General features: G+C 49.0%; 1 protein-coding gene across 1 annotated transcript in view; it reads left to right on the top strand.

Moving 5' to 3' along the window:
* Positions 1–468: 468 nt before the first annotated feature.
* NLRP3 (NLR family pyrin domain containing 3) overlaps positions 469–16,303 on the top strand; it is a 39,983-nt gene continuing 24,148 nt past the window's right edge. The window contains exons 1-6 of the mRNA XM_028534392.2: positions 469–2,813; positions 5,866–5,970; positions 6,667–8,431; positions 10,417–10,587; positions 12,662–12,832; positions 14,132–14,302. Of these exons, the coding sequence (XP_028390193.1) occupies positions 2,525–2,813; positions 5,866–5,970; positions 6,667–8,431; positions 10,417–10,587; positions 12,662–12,832; positions 14,132–14,302 (2,672 nt within the window). The 5' untranslated portion in view covers positions 469–2,524. The remainder of the gene's footprint in view (positions 2,814–5,865; positions 5,971–6,666; positions 8,432–10,416; positions 10,588–12,661; positions 12,833–14,131; positions 14,303–16,303) is intronic.

Raw genomic sequence — 16,303 nt, 5'->3', positions numbered from 1 at the left:
ACCTGGTGGATCCTCAGAGAGGCCAGACTTCTGTGGCTGTATCCAGGCCCCTCTTTGAGAATACTGTTCTCTTGGGTTGGAAAACCCGGCGATGTGAGTAACCATCAGTTAGTCTCTGCTTTTGCCTGTGGTGCAATCTTGTTCAGTCCACACTGAGACCACATCCTTCCTGACCCTGCTGGGCTGTAATAACTACAGTTCACTAAGTTTCGTCTTAGACTATAAATTCACCAGGCTTCCTCTTGGGCTGTTCCTGAGGCCAGCATCTGGGTGAGTCCAGCTCTATGGAACAGGGTGGCCACATGGGCCTGGGGAGGAATAGGGAGAGTGTTTCCAGGGCCAGAGCTCACAAGGGATTTCTTCTGTCAGCCTCCTGTGTGTCCTTTAACAACACTTCTGGCATGTTCTTATATAGTTATTATTATGTGGGCTCTAAGTGCCTCCGTGTGGTGTGGGGTGGGGACAGGAGCAGTGTCACAGCTTGTGTTCTGGACTCCTGCAGATTGGCTGAGTGGAGGGCTGGGGTGGGCATCCTTACAAACCAAGAGACAGAAGTGGGAAGAGTCTGGAGTGGGGGAGCTCAGAGGAGAGCTGGAGTCCTGATGTGGATGGAAAGGTTGGTGGGTGAGTGGGTCTACTTGAGGATAAAACACTCCCCCACTCAAATACATAAGGGGATGGACTTGGACAGGCATGTGAGGCCAGAAATGGAGAGGTGAGGGCGGAGCTAGAAGACAGAGTGATGAGCATGTTGGTGTGCACCAAATGGTGGGCACCATGAATCACCATCTGGCCGTTCCCTTTATTGTTGTTTTCTGTGGCTTTGGTGGATGAGCTTTTCCCAACTCAGTAATGTGAGGGTATAGACCCCAAGCAAAGTCACATGTCTGTCCCTCCATCCAAAACCTAGGAAATGAGAGAGAGTGAAAGAGTTGATTTCTAGTCTTTGTGCAACTTGAAGTCTAATTCAGAAGCCTGAGTTGTTGAACGTGACAATGAGTCTTCATCTGATAAAGGCTGGGAGAGTGTCTTTGCCTTTTAACTACTGTTTACTGTCTTTGATCATTTCTGTTCCAATCTGGCTGAGGTAACTAGTTAAGTGGTGGAACCAATAGTCTCACACTGATTCAGGCTGTGAAAAACACAGCTTAGGAGCCTGAGCTCAGAAACTAAGGAGTCTGGTCTCCATCCTGGCTTTGTGCCTTGCTGGCTTCACCTCTCTGACTTGGTCTACACTTGCATCATGGGGTGGGTGAAGTGCTCATCCACCTCGGAGGGCCTTGTGCAGGTGAGGGAGGAGGAACTATCAGCCATGCCTAGCTCCTGAGACACTCTGTTAGTATGACATACTCTAATTATCACAACCACACATTTTACAGGACACATTAGAAAGATGTGTGTTCATTGTTCCCCTGTGCACCCAAGTTCTGCTTCACTGCAGTTTCTCTCTGCAGAGGGCTGTTGGAGGGCATCTGGGACTATCCCCTCCCACTCATCTCTCCAGGATCACCACAATTACTCATGTCCTGTGAGTAATTTGTTCCCCAATCTCCTTTCCTGGGGTCAACAGGGAAACAAGGAATTGAAGTCTTTCAGTTGGAAGGAACTTAATAAACATTTTTTTTCCACTCTGTCATTTAATAGACGAGGAAACTGAAGTTGAGGGATAGTGACACATTTGTGCAAGATTGTTGTCCAGTCAGAGTGTCCTGGGACCCGTGGAGGTGACACCATGTGGTGTCCTGGGAACCCACTACCCTGCTGGTGTGACTGTCTCTGGGTTAATTATCTTTTCTCCCCACAGGGATGCCTTCCTTCTTGGCTCAGGACACTCCTGAGTTGAGCCAAGAGAACAACTGTCTGGTAGACATTGGACTCACTTTTCAGAACTGCAGATGAAATTCGTTACAGTTCAATGATGTATTTCCTTTCAGTCTTCTGACTTTTTGATCAGGTAGTGCTCTCTGAGGATAGACTTTGAGAGAGGCTTTCTGTTGGGGTGGCCGGTGATGTGGGCTATGAAAGAATGCACAAAGAGAAGAAAGTGCAGAGGACAAAGTTTTATTGACTTTCCCAGAGGGGAAAGGGGCTTGGCATGGAGAGATACACCAGCAGCAAAAAGTTAGTGCTGTGGGCTTTTACTGGGTGATATGGGGGAGGGGGCTGAAGCTGTGTAGTCATGGCAGTTAGTTATAAATCAGGAGGTTTCAGGCTGATTGTGCAGGCTTCAGTTTGTTTTGCTGTTATTTTTGGGTTCAGGGTCTGGATGCTCTGGTCTGGTATGTCCTGTTTGTGTAAGTTTTAAAGCACCTGAATGGGGGATGCTTTTAGTAATCTCTCCAGTCCTGAGAATAGGGGCTTAGAGAAACAACTCTTAATTATGCTTGATGGGCTCAAGGAAGAAATAGCTAGCTCTGGTAAAGGGGGCCTGAAAGGGGCCTTTTTGTCCTTTTACTCTCCTTACCCATATGCTGTTTCCACCCCCACTTCCCAGCTGGACCTATGCCCTAGGCCCTGACCAGGGATGCAGATAGGCATGGCCAGTGTCCGCTGCAAGCTGGCCCAGTACCTGGAGGACCTGGAGGACATGGACTTGAAGAAGTTCAAGATGCACTTAGAAGACTATCCCCCTCAGAAGGGCTGCACTGCACTCCCCCGGGGCCAGACAGAGAAAGCAGATCCTGTGGATCTAGCCACCCTCATGATTGACTTCAATGGGGAGCAGAAGGCATGGGGTATGGCAGTCTGGATTTTTGCTGCAATCAACAGGAGAGACCTTTACGAGAAAGCTAAGAGGGATGAGCCAGAGTGGGGTGAGTACAAGGAAAAAAGAATTTGTTTTAATGTGATAAGATTCACATAATACAAAATTTACCATCTTAACCATCTTTAAGTGTATGTTTCAGAAGTGTTCAACACATTCATGTTGCTATATAATCCATCACCAGAATGCTTTTCCACCTTGCAAAACTCTGTCTCCATGAAACAACAATTCCCCAGCCCCTTCCCTCCGCCCCTGGCACCCACCATCTACTTTCTGTGTCTATGAATTTGACTCCTCTAGGGACATCATATAAGTGGAATCATATAGGACTTGCCTTTTAGTGTGACTGGCTTATTTCATTTAGCATGAAGTCCTCAATCTTCATTCATGTTGTCATATATGATGAGATTTCATTCCTTTTTAAGGCAGAGTAATATTCCATGGTAAGTATATACCACATATTGTTTATCTATCCACTTATCAATGGACATTCAGACTGCTTCTAGCTTTGCATTATTGTGAATAATGATGCTATGAACATGGGTGTACACATTTCATTGAGACCCTGCTTTTAGTTCTTTTAGGTGTATGCCCAGAAGTGGAATTATTGAATTACATGGTAATTCTATGTTTCATTTTTTTTGAGGAACCATCACATGGTTTTCCAGTGTCTGCACCATTTTACACTCCCACCAACAGTGCACTAAGATTCTAGTTTCTCCACATCATTGCTAGCACTCATTTTATGTATTTTTGTTGTTGTTGTTGTTGTTGTTGTTGTAGCTGTCCTAGTGGGTATGAGATGATACTGCATTGGTGTTTGATTAGCATTTCCCTATTGACTGGTGATATGGAGTGCCTTTTCATGAGCTTCTTGGCCATTTATCTTTGAAGAAAAGTCTATTTAAGCCCTTTCCCCATGTTTTAAATGAGTTGCTTATTTTTTGTTGTTGACTTGAAGGAGCTCTTTATATATCCTGGATACTAAGCCCCTCTCAGACATATGACTTGAAAATATTTTCTCCCATTTCATCCATGTGTTGCCTTTTTACTCTGTTAATGGTACTTTTTGATGCATCAAAGTTGGTGTGTTTGTTTTTTAATCATTTCTTTTATTTTTCTCAGTTTCATTATCTTTTTTCCTCTTATGATCATGCTATGAGAAGGTAGAAGAAAGCAGTTTTTTTTCTCTAATTCCTTTAGAAACCCAAGTCAAGGCTCACATACCCTTAGGAAGCTTCCCTGATTAGCCCCACTTTATCCACATCTCTCCTGCATCTAAAACTTGCTGCAACTTTGCCTGCAGCTCCTTCTGTGTCTGCTCACAAGGCCCACCAGCTGGAGTCTCTGGCTCAGGGCCATCTGCCCACTTGCAGACTGTGCAAAGTGTGCTAGAAGCCTCTCAGGATGCTCCTTTGGGCATGTGGACAGGGCGGGAGCAGCTTGGTCTCCTCAGCAAGGGAAGGGCACAAGGCAGGCTCAGAGAAATCTAGCAAGTCATAGACTGATGATGTTGAGCTACTAGAAAGGAGGGATTTCAATGATGCAGCAGGTCAGAAGAAGCACGGTGAGGTGGGAAAGCAATGTAGGTGTGACAAGGAAGAGGAAAATGAGGAGGGTGCACAGCAGTGGGTGTGAGGAGGGTACACAGCAGTGGGTGTTATGAACAAATTGCATGTGATGACACAATTATAATTGCATGCTTAGTGACCAAATTCAAGTGAAATCCTAGTTGCAGTTTTTATGGATTTTGTTCATTTCTCACAAGAACACCATGAGGCCAGCACTTTCAAGTGAATTTTCCATTTCATTACAGTAAATGCAATATGCCAGACCCAAAGAGACAATGGTATGATTCATGTATAAGAGACACTCAGAGGAGTCAAGTTTGCAGACACAGAAAGAGGCAGTTGCAAGGGGCTCTAGGGAGAGGGGAATGGAAAACCATTCTTCAATGGGCACAGATTTTCAGTTTTTGCAAGAATCCTGGAATTGGCTGCCTAACAATGTGAAGTGAGCCTGTAAGAAGTGTTCATTGCCTAGGGCTGTGTCCTCATCAGGGCCTAGGCCAGGCACGTCTGTGGCCCAAGCCTGGCTTGTAACCACTGGGACATCTTGGCTCTCACACGTGGTTTTTGAGGTGGAAGGATTATGACCAGGGTCAGAACTTCTTTTTGGGGGGTGGGAAGAGTGGCTGGAGTCAGGCTTTAGGTAAGAGGTAAGTTGTGGTTTTGCTTTGAGTTCATGCAGATTTTGTTTTGCCACCAGTAACATTTGCCCTCAGGGTAAGCAGAGGTCTATTAGTGCTCCTTCATGGCCCCATGGGCTCCTGCCCACCCACAGGCATGTACACTGTGTGCTTCCCCTGCTGCCTTGCTCTCGCTCTACTGTGTCTAAGTTTCTCCTGGGAAATGCCCCTTTGAAATGTATCATTTAGTGACTATTCAGATCTGTGATTCTCAACTGTGGATGCAGGTTGGAGCTTTAAGAATATAATAGTGCCTGAAAAAGAATCATGGGAGTGAAGCCCTGGAATCAGTACTTTTAAAGCTTTGTAGGTGAATCTAAAGTCAGCCAGGATTCTGCACCACTGAGTTAGACACAAACCACATTGGTAATTCTCCCTCTTGAAGACCCAGAATGTGGGTACAATGAATTCCAGGCATTTGGGGTCAGGGAAGGGTGATCCTGCTAGCCCTTTGCCACCTTGGGGATCCTGGTGAGCATGGAGAGACCCCAACACCAGACCACTGTGGGTAGGGGAGACAGTCAAAGACACACGAGGAACAGAGAAACCTGCTGCCATACACGTTTGCTGGTTGCTTTCTGGGCCTGGGAGGGAGATTCTGAGACTGGATCCTGTGGGCACATGATGCTTAGAGGGTGGATCAATGCCATGGCTTTGAAATTAGGACCACTGGAATGCCCCCTGGCCAGATCTTTGGCTGCACACCCTCTGTCTGCAACTCTGAGCTGTGTTTTGGTTTGACTGATGTCCTGGCAGGGGCCTTTGACTTGTGCCTTGTGTGGTGTCTCAGTGACATCACCCTAGTCAGAAGTCCTAGTTTTTGACAGTTGGCATGCTTTTCCTTTATTTTCAGAAGGTGCACATGTGTCTGTGGTGTGCCGGGAAGACAGCCTTGAAGAGGAATGGATGGGCTTATTGGGGTACCTTTCCAGAATCTCTATTTGCAAAAAAAAGAAAGGTAACCATGGGGGTGGTGCTTTTCACTTGGTTTGGAGATTCGTTCTGGGAGGCTTTGGAAAGCTGGGAGCTGGTTGCCTGGAGGGCTCCTGGTCCTTGAGGTGCAAAGGCCCTGTTCAGGAAATCCTGATAGCTGAGGACACAGTACATGTTTACCTGGCTCCTTGCAGTACCCAAACCAAGGGGAGACCATTGAGAGTTTTGGATTTTAAAAGGCATGGGTTTCGGACTACCTAAGGGAGTAACATTACATTAAAATGATTTTCTGGCCCTGGCTGGTGTAGCTTAGTGGCTTGTGCACTGGCCAGGGAACCAAGGGGTCACCAGTTCAATTCCCAGTCAGGGCACATGCCTGGGTTGTGGGCCAGGTCCCCAGTATGGGATGTGTGAGAGGCAACCACACATTGATATTTCCCTCTCCTTCTTTTTCTCTTCCCCTCTCTCTAAAAATAAATAAAATCTTTAAAAAAATGATTTTCTGGTTGGGGGCAGTACCCAGGCTTTTGGCTGTTCTGCTCAACTGTGTGTAGAAAAATGTTGACATCCCAGAATTATACCCAGTCACGGGGAGGAACTGCATCCCCATTTCTTAGCTCCAGTCACCACTCCCTAGGGATGACAGGTCTCTGCAGAGAGCTCATCTGAGGGGGACGTGCTTGGGCTTCTCCCAGAGTCTCACTTTCTGTCTCTGCCACAGATTACTGTAAGAAATACAGAAATCATGTGAGAAGCAGATTCCAGTGCATCAAAGACAGGAATGCCCGTCTGGGAGAGAGTGTGAACCTCTATAAGCGCTACACCAGGCTGCGGCTCGTCAAAGAGTACCCGAGCCAGCAGGAACGGGAGCAGGAATTCATGGCCATCGGCAGGACTGTGGCCCAGATGCAGGATAGCCCTCTGAGTTCCATGAACTTGGAGCTGTTGTTTGAGCCCGAGGACCCGCACTCAGAGCCCGTGCACACGGTGGTGTTCCAGGGCTCAGCGGGCATCGGGAAGACAATCCTGGCCAGGAAGATCATGCTAGACTGGGCATCAGAGAAACTTTACCAAGACAGGTTTGACTACCTGTTCTACATCCACTGCCGGGAGGTGAGCCTGGGGACATGCAGGAGCCTGGGGGACCTGATGGCTAGCTGCTGCCCTGACCCCAACCCTCCCCTATGCAAGATCATGAGGAAGCCAGCCAGGATCCTCTTCCTCATGGATGGCTTTGACGAGCTGCAGGGGGCCTTCGACGAGCATGCAGAGGTACTCTGTGTAGACTGGCAGGAGGTGCAGCGTGTGGACATTGTCCTAAGCAGCCTCATCAGAAAGAAGCTGCTCCCTGAGGTCTCACTGCTCATCACCACGAGGCCTGTGGCCCTAGAGAAGCTGCACCATCTGCTGGACCGTCCACGGCACGTGGAGATCCTGGGTTTCTCAGAGGCCAAGAAGAAGGAATATTTCTTCAAATACTTCTCTGATGAGCAGCAGGCCTGGGAAGCCTTTAGGCTGATCCAGGAGAATGATGTCCTCTTCACCATGTGCTTCATCCCCCTGGTCTGCTGGATTGTGTGCACCGGGCTGAAACAGCAGATGGACAGTGGCAAGAGTCTCACCCAGACCTCCAAGACCACCACAGCAGTGTATATCTTCTTCCTCTCCAGCCTGTTGCATTCTCGAGCAGGGAGCCAGAGGCAGCACATCTCCACCAACCTTCGGGGCCTCTGCTCGTTGGCTGCGGATGGAATCTGGAATCAGAAGATCCTGTTTGAGGAGAGTGACCTCAGGAACCACGGCCTGCAGAAGGCTGATGTGTCTGGGTTCCTGAGGGTGAACCTATTCCAGAAGGAGGTGGACTGTGAGAAGTTCTACAGCTTCATACACATGACTTTCCAGGAGTTCTTTGCTGCCATGTACTACTTGCTGGAAGAGGAGGAGCAGCAGGGGACCAAGAACACACTGCAGAGTCCTTGTGAGCTCCCCAGCCGAGATGTGAGAGTCCTTCTTGAAAACTACGGCAAGTTTGAAAAGGGGTATTTGATTTTTGTTGTCCGTTTCCTCTTTGGCCTCATAAACCAGGAGAGAACCTCCTACTTGGAGAAGAAGCTGAGTTGTAAGATCTCCCAGCACATCAGGCTGGAGCTGCTGAGGTGGATCGAGGCCCAAGCCAAGGCCCCAACCCTGCGGATGCAGCCCAGCCAGCTGGAGCTGTTCTACTGCTTGTACGAGATGCAGGAGGCAGACTTTGTGCGTAGGGCCATGTGCCACTTCCCCAGAATGGAGATCAGTCTCTCCACCAGAATGGACCACGTGGTTTCTTCTTTCTGCATCAAGAACTGTCCCAGTTTGCAATTTCTTTCCCTGAGGTGGCTCCATAATTCACCTAAAGAGGAGGAGGAAGAGGAGGAGGAGGAGGCATCTCGACACTCCAACGTGGACCAGTGTGTCATCCCAGGCCCTCATTCAGCCTCCTCTCATCGGTAAGGAGACTGGATTCAGGCAGGCAGTAGAGCCTGCCCTCCACTTTTTCACCACCTTTCTCTTGGCACTTTCTCCTTCTCCCCACTTCTCAGCTGTCTTTCAAATGCAATTGCCACAGCTCTGCAATACTGCAGCCACCACCATCTCCAGTAGATCCCTTCATTGGCAGAGACTGACCAGTAGAACAAGGGTAGCTGGATAAGTGGGATGAGAAAAAGCCAAGGAAGCAATGGGGAACTGAATAAAAATGTTTGTAAACTCAACTTCCTTGCAGTCCACTTGGGGCTCTATTGTGGTAACAGCGAGTCAATACCAAAGAGGCAAATGCGGCCCAGTGACTCTACCCCAGGATCACAGAGGACAGAGGGCCCTCCATGCTGGACACTGGGGGAGGTTTCTCTGGGTGAAGTCTGTGACTTGACAGAGTGGGGATGGGGTGTGGGGGTCAGCGGAGAGGAGGGAGAGGAGTTTGGACAGTGAGTCTGATGAGAACAACACATGAATGTGTTCTGAGGAAGAGTGTGTGCAGGAGACAATGGGGAGGGACAGGGCTTCATTGCACAAACGTGACAAGGGGAAACTGAGGAAAACAGTGCTAGAGGGGAGAGAGCGCTTCAAGGCCCCACACTGTGCTTGCAACCAGGCAGCCATCAGCAGCACCACCAGCAGTGCCACCTTCAGGGTCTGCTTGCCCATGTGCAGAGGTTGGGCACTCAAGGCTGCACTGGTGGGCAGTGGAGCAGCTGTTACCTGACTTTTGAAGTCCCCTCCAGGGACTACCACAGCCCCAGAAGCTGTGGGGAGGCAGTTGCTCTGTGAGGGCACAGAATGGCCTCTGTAGGAGGCACTAGACACAGATAAAATTAAGGAGAATGAAGGATGGACCCTTCCATCAGCAGCAATGATTTTCAACTTCTTTTCTCTGCCTCCCCAGCACCTTTATTGTTTGGTTTCCAAGGACCACCCCTGGGGTTTCGGCAGTGGCTAAGATCCAGGTCCTCTCACAGAAACTTAAGGTTCCTTTGTGGGGACAGTTGGGAGTCTCAGGCAGACTGAGGAAACTGGGCTACGGCAAGAACACTTTCAGAGTGCACCTGAGGCTCCGAGAGGGGGAGCCCCCAGCCAGCTGCTCCTGAAGGATGGGGTGTGAGAAGGCTTGGAGGGTGGGAGGTGGGAAAGCAAGATATGTTTCCATGGGGGCACGTAGTTTAGAATAGCTAGAAAGAAGATAGGGGAGGTGGAGAGAGGGAGTGGGAGAAGGAGATCCACTCACTGGAGCTCTAGAAGCAAGGGCGAGAAAACAAGAGGCCTGACCAAGCCTGCACAGCTGTGAGGAAGCTCATAGAGACTCAGAGTGACACATGGGGTGGAAAGCCTGCCGTTATCTCTCCAGATCCCAGCTCCCTTCCTCTGAGGGCAGGTGCTTGCTTCGTGTGTTTTAGAACCTTCTAGGGACCACGGCAGGGGCACCCACCCAGTGCCAGTTAGAAGTGCTGGCCCAACCCTAGACCCGTGGAGTTAGAATCTGTATTTGAATGAGACTGCGCATTGGAAGTCTTGGAAGTACTGATGAGTCTGGTCCACATTATTCCCAGGGTGTTGCCTGGCCTAGGGACCTTTGAGAACACTTCTGCCACCCTCAGGCAGCCAGGGTGAGAACTGCTCTCTGTGTCACTTAGTAGAGGGACAGCTCAGTCATGGGGACTGGCAGTGGGTGGGGGGGGGGCACTTGAGGGAAGACCACCGGGAGTTTGCAGTCAGCCAAAGTCACAGGCTCACACTGTCTCTGTGTTATGCTCAGAGTGGTCTCAACCCAGGCCCCTGGCCCCACCCCTCCTCGGTGGACAGCCTATGGTTCTTGACTCATTTCTCACCTCTGGGAGGCTGTTGTCTCAGCGAGTGCCAGCCATTCCTCGCCCCTTAGATCATTTGCTGTTCTCACAGGCTGATTTTCTTAACTTTACTCCTTCCTCCCAATTTCTAGGGTGGCGAACTGCTGTCTCACTTCCAATTTTTGCCAGGGCCTCTTCTCTGTCCTGAGCACGAAGCAGAACCTCACGGACCTGAACCTCAGTGACAATCCTCTGGGGGACACAGGGGTGAAGATACTGTGTGAAATGCTCCAGAATCCTGGCTGTAACATTCAGAGATTGTGGTAAGGACCTGTGTGTGTGTGTGTGACAGATTGAGAGAGGAGGGGGAGAGAGAGAGAGAGAGAGAGGGGACTGGACGAAGATGTCAGGGGCCAGATCTGTGGTTCTTGGTTTCTTATGGCCTCCATCACACTGTGCCACAGTCTGGAGGCTTAAACAATGGACACTTATTTCCCACAGCCCTGGAGGCCAGAAGTGTGAGGTGAAGGTGTGGGGAGGGCCAGCTCCCTCTGAGGCCTGTCCCCTCTGTTGTGGCTGGTGTCTTCTTCCAGGCCTGTGCAGGTCTGTCTCCTTGTTGTAAAAGGATGCCAGGTGTGTCAGATTAGAGCCCACTCTAGCAACCTCATGTTAACTCCCTCCTTTAAAGGCCCCATCTCCAAATGCAGCCACATTCTGAGGTCCTAGAGGTTAAGATGTCACTGTATGATTTTTTTTTTTTGTGGGGGACACAGTTCAGGCCATGACAAGGGAGAAGGCAGAATGGATTGGAGTCCGGTTACTTGGGAAACATCAGATAGAGAGGGACAAAAGGGGACTGAAAACAGGTCATCTGCTGGTGGTGATAAAAAGGTATGATCTCCAGTATCTTTCATGTCCTCACAGATCATGCTTATGGGTGGGAGTCTGAGAGTTTCATTGCATACAGAGAAGGCTGGAGCCCCTCAGCACATTTTGTGTGGATTGACTTGTCCCCAGGAACCCCCAGTAGCTTTGTTCTGAGTGCATGCTTTGAGCCCACCCACAGATCAGGCTTGTATGGGCAGGTGGAGCACGTGGTGTTTGGGCCATCCCTATAGCCCTGTTCCATAACACATCCACATGGTGACCAGCCCAACACTTGAATGCCTTCCTGCCCTTCTGTCTTGTTCATCATACCCACCCCATCCCCAGTCTTCTCAGCTTTACCTTGTTTATAAGCCATGGTCCCCTTTCCTCATCCTCACTCCACGAGCTCAGGCCCAACAACCACAGCCACTTGCCTGGACAGTGTGATTGCTTCCAAGACCAGTGGCTTCCCAGGGCAGGATTTGGGTGGGTTTGGCTGCTGTCCCCGCAGTGCCTGAGTGGTGTCTCGGTGCATGTTTCTGCTCAGAAGTACGCACTGAAGGGAGAATGGCTGTTTGCTTCCCTCCAACCCTTGTCAGGGCAGAAATCAGAGGGATGATTCTATTTTCATCATGATATTCCATTCGCTTAAATGCTTTTGCTCTTTTGATAAATTACAAATGGTTGCAATTTTGGCTTTGAAGGCTCTGACTGGGTTTGGCACTTCCAAACCTCTGCTTCTAACTGCACCCCCCCCCCCCCCAGCCCCCACCACCGCTGCTCCTATCCCCATTGTCCCTGTGGGTGCCCCTGTGGGATTCCAGGGACAGAGACATGAGCAGGGACACATGGGTGGTGATGAGGTGCTTTGCAGGTAAATACAGGTTTAACTGTCCACTTTCTCCTGGAGCTGGTGTGGAGGTGGGGACAGGAAGGGAGGTGGTCTAGAAAGCTCTGGGGCAGCTGTGCTGCTGGCCTGGAAAGGAGCTGAGCTGTTTATTGTTCTTGTTCCTACAACAAGGACAAATCATTGTTATTGTTGTAGTGTGTGTGTGCACGTGCATGCGCATGTGTGATGTGAGCATGTGTGTGAATGTGTGCACATGCGTCAGTGTAAAGCAAATCAAGAATCAGCTGCTTGCTCCCTCTATGTGGATGGGGTCCGGGATTGAAGCACTGAGCAGAGCAGCAGGATGAGGTCGGCAGAGAGAAGGTGAAGACCCCTCTAGAGCTCAGCGTCTGTGTGAGTTCACTGCCCTTTTTACTTACAGAACAGGAACGTGCTGCTGGTGTATTTGAGACTTGACCATTATTGAGGAAGAGAGTCCACTGCCTGGGGCTCAGCAGTGTGACCCTTCCCTATGTCTTGGGCCATGTTCAGATTCAGATAAGATGACACTTTCCCAAAAACTTCATTATGATTTCCCTTTGTTACATGAGAACACAAGGGCCCCTGTTTGGGCTCCAAACAGGCGCGCAGATGGGAGGCAGCACAGGTGATGTGCATTCTGCTCATGTGCTTGGCCCCAGGTTGAGGCGGTGCCGCCTTTCCCACCGCTGCTGCTCCCACCTCGCCACCACGCTGAGTGGCTCCACGAAGCTGTTGGAGCTGGACCTGAGCCACAATGCCCTGACGCATCTCGGGCTTCGGCTCCTGTGTGTGGGACTGCGGTGTGCCTTCTGCCCCCTGGAGAAACTGTGGTGAGTGAGCTGAGGCTTCAGTGAGCTGCAGTCTGGGCGCTTGTGTGTGGACGGTCAGCCTTGGCTCGCCTCTGGGTGTCGGGCAGGTAGTGTTGCTGGGGGAAAGGCCACATACTGAGCCCTGGAAGGGAAACTCGGTAAAAGGAATTATGTTTCTTTTAAGGTATTCACAGCCCTGCTGAAAATACACAGCCAATGTAAGCACTGCTCTAGAAGGGTCTTAGGACTCTAGACAGGCCCCTGGTCTCTGCACTGACCAGGGTAGGCGGTGCTGAAGCAATGCAGACGCCTGATCGTCTATGTGGCCTTTCGCAACTTGGATTTCAAAGAAGAAAATAAAGCACTTGAAAATGATTGGATTGATTTACACCCATTAGGTGGTGATTATAAACCAAACCAAACCAAACCAAAACAGAAAACAACATGTGTTGGCGAGAATGTGGAGAAATTAGAAACCTCACACGTAGCTGGTGGGAATGTTAAATGGCCCAGCTGCTGCAGAAACCAGTGTGTCAGTTCCTTAAAAAAAATTAAACATAGAATTACCAAATGACTTAGCCATTTCAAGTCTGGGGATCTATCCCAAAGAGTTGAAATGAGGCTCTCAAACAGATATTTGTACACCCATGTCCACAGCAGTGTTATTTGCAATAGCTAAAGGGCGGAGGCACCCCAAGTGCCCATCGATGGATAAATAGATTTCAAAATGTGATATATACACAAATACAGTCTTAAAAGGAATTCTGACACATGGCGCAACATGGGAAAACCTTGAGGACATTATACTAAGTAAAATAAGCCAGACACAACGGGACAAATTCTGTATGATCCACTTGCACGAATGAGGCCCCTAGAGTGATCTGAGTCATAGAGACAAAAAGTAGAAGGGTGGGTGCCAGGGGCTGGGGGAAGGGAACTGGGAATTCTTATTTCTTGGGCACAGCGTGTCAGTTTAGGAAGATGGAGAAGCTCTGGAGATGGACTGTGGGGATGGCTGCATAACAAAATGAATGTACTTAATGCCACTGAGCTGTACAGTTAGAAAGGGTTACTTTACAATGGCAAGTTGTATGTTGTGCATATTCAACACAATAATAAATGTTGGGAGCTGGGAAGATGTTGAAGAAGCTTGTGGGCTTAGAAGGTGACAAGCAGAAAAGGAAATCAAAAGCTATTACAGAGCTTGGGTGCACTCTCCCCCTGTGTGGCTTGGACTAGAGGTGGTGATGGGATACATGCTTCTGGGTTCACAGCAGAGTGGGTGACGGGTATGTTGGCATTCTGCCATCTCTGCTGAAGGTTGATCAACTGCTGTCTCACGTCGGCCTGCTGTGTGGATCTCGCATCCATCCTGACCACCAGCCCGTCCCTGACCAGACTCTACCTGGGGGAAAATGCCCTGGGCGACTTGGGAGTTAGAATGCTATGTGAAAAAGCCAAGCATCCACAATGTAAGCTGCAGAAACTGGGGTAAGTGTTCATAGTGTCTCAGTAGAAAAGCAACTTCTTTTCAAAGTTGCATTATTGGGAAATGTTGGGATTGCTCAGATTTGAGGGTAGAGAACAAAGGAGACAATTTCTGACAGGGTTTGAATATACTACCTACTGCTAGTAAGGTATTTATGACTGTAGAGTTGGAGACTCAGAGTCAAATGAAATCAAACAGATTGTGCCTCCCAATTCTCCACTTGCTTCTAAAATATTTATGGGGATAGTCACCTGTTTTATGTGTGAACACTTCTATGCAAGTCAACCATTGCTACACAATGTGGCCACTTCTTCACAATGTGGTCACTGCTGCATGATGTGGCCACTTCAGTACAATGTGGCCACTATTGTATGATGTGGCTATAGCAGTACAGTGTGACCACTGCTGCGCGATGTGGCCACTGCAGTAGGAGGGAGTTCTTATCCTGACAGGGCTACAATGTTGGGTTCTGTGCATTGGTTCTGCTCCTGAGAGTTCTGCTGTCGGGGGCTGGGGGTACTGGTCCCAATGCCCAGGGCTGCAGGTTCACACTTGTCCCCACCAAGCCCAGGAGGAGGGCCTGGGTCCATTACCCTGGCATCTGAGGCTCCAGTAATCTAGCTTAGCCTCTGTCCCCATCCAGCCCTTGATGGGTGCTACACTTTAGCCTGTGTAGCTGCTAAAGAGGCTGGGGCCTTTTCCAGGCTTCCCTGTATTTCCTTAGGCTTGGGAGAGAGCAGGCTTTCTTTCCAATTGGCCAATTTCTTTTTTGGTTTTTCCTGGGCTTGCATCCTTATCCTACCCAATCCTATCCAATCTTTTCCCCAGATTTTCTCAGGTGTGTCTCCTATCCTTTAGGCTTGCCATCTTGGCTCCTACAGCACCTGCCTCATAGTAGAAGGACCTCCTCATGCATCTCTTCCTTCCCCCTGTTAATCTGGGGGAACTGGCCACTTGTCTCCTGGGATGATTGGAAACCTAGTGTTTTCTGCCCACTCAGGTTAATCCATTTGATGGGGCAATTCCAGCTATTCCCTGGAGTGTCTGTGAAACTGTATTTTCTCAACTTCATCAGGCTAAGCCAGTTTTCTCTCTTCTCTTTGTTAATCCTTTACTAGCTGCAGAGACTAACATTATCCCTTTATAGTGAACTGGTGATCTAGTAAGTAACACGTTTCTCTGAGTTCTGTGGCCAGTCTAGCACATTAATTAAACCCAAGGAGAGGTTGTGGGACCCTCTGATTTACAACTGGTCAGTCAGAGGTGATGATGCAGCTGGCTCCTGAAGGCAGCCAGGTGGTGTGCAGGCTTGCAGGACTGAGCCGCAGCCTGCAGAATCTGATATTGTCTCTGGGCAGATAGTGTCAGAACTGAGTTGAATTTTTGGACACCCTGCTTATATCTGAGAACTGTTTGTTGATGTGGGTGCCCCTCCCCCATGTTAGAAATAAGGTCTCAGAACAGCTGAAAGGAGGAATTGTTATGTGGTCTTGGAGAACTGACTCCTTGTATCGTGTAATGGCCCACTTTATCCCTGACAACTTTTGTTGCTGTGAAGGCTGTGCTGCCCAAAATTAATATAGCCATTTCTGCTTTATTTAAAAAAATATTCCAAGCTTTATTGAGGTATGATGGACCAATAAAAATCATATACACTTAATAATAAGTACAACATGATGTTTTGATATGTATATGTATACATTGTGAATTAACTTCCACAAATGGTTCATCACCTCACAACCTTACCTTTCTCTTTGTGGTAACAATGCTTGAGCTCTACTTTCTTAGCAAATAGCAGGCATACAATGTATTGCTATCGACTACAGCCATCATGCTGCACACAGGTCTCCAGAGTACTGGTGTTCTAACCCAGGGTTTCTGCCCTTTGACCAAAGTCTCCCTCCCTCACCACCAGCCCCAGTAATGACCACTCAACTCTGTTACTACGAGTTTGCCTTCTCTTTTTAGATTCCACATGTATGTGTGATCATGCAACACTTGTC

Source organism: Phyllostomus discolor, chromosome 8 (genome assembly GCF_004126475.2).
Source record: "Phyllostomus discolor isolate MPI-MPIP mPhyDis1 chromosome 8, mPhyDis1.pri.v3, whole genome shotgun sequence".
NCBI lineage: Eukaryota > Metazoa > Chordata > Mammalia > Chiroptera > Phyllostomidae > Phyllostomus > Phyllostomus discolor.
Note: the sequence above shows the minus strand (reverse complement) of the source record. Positions and strands in the feature narration are given on the sequence as shown.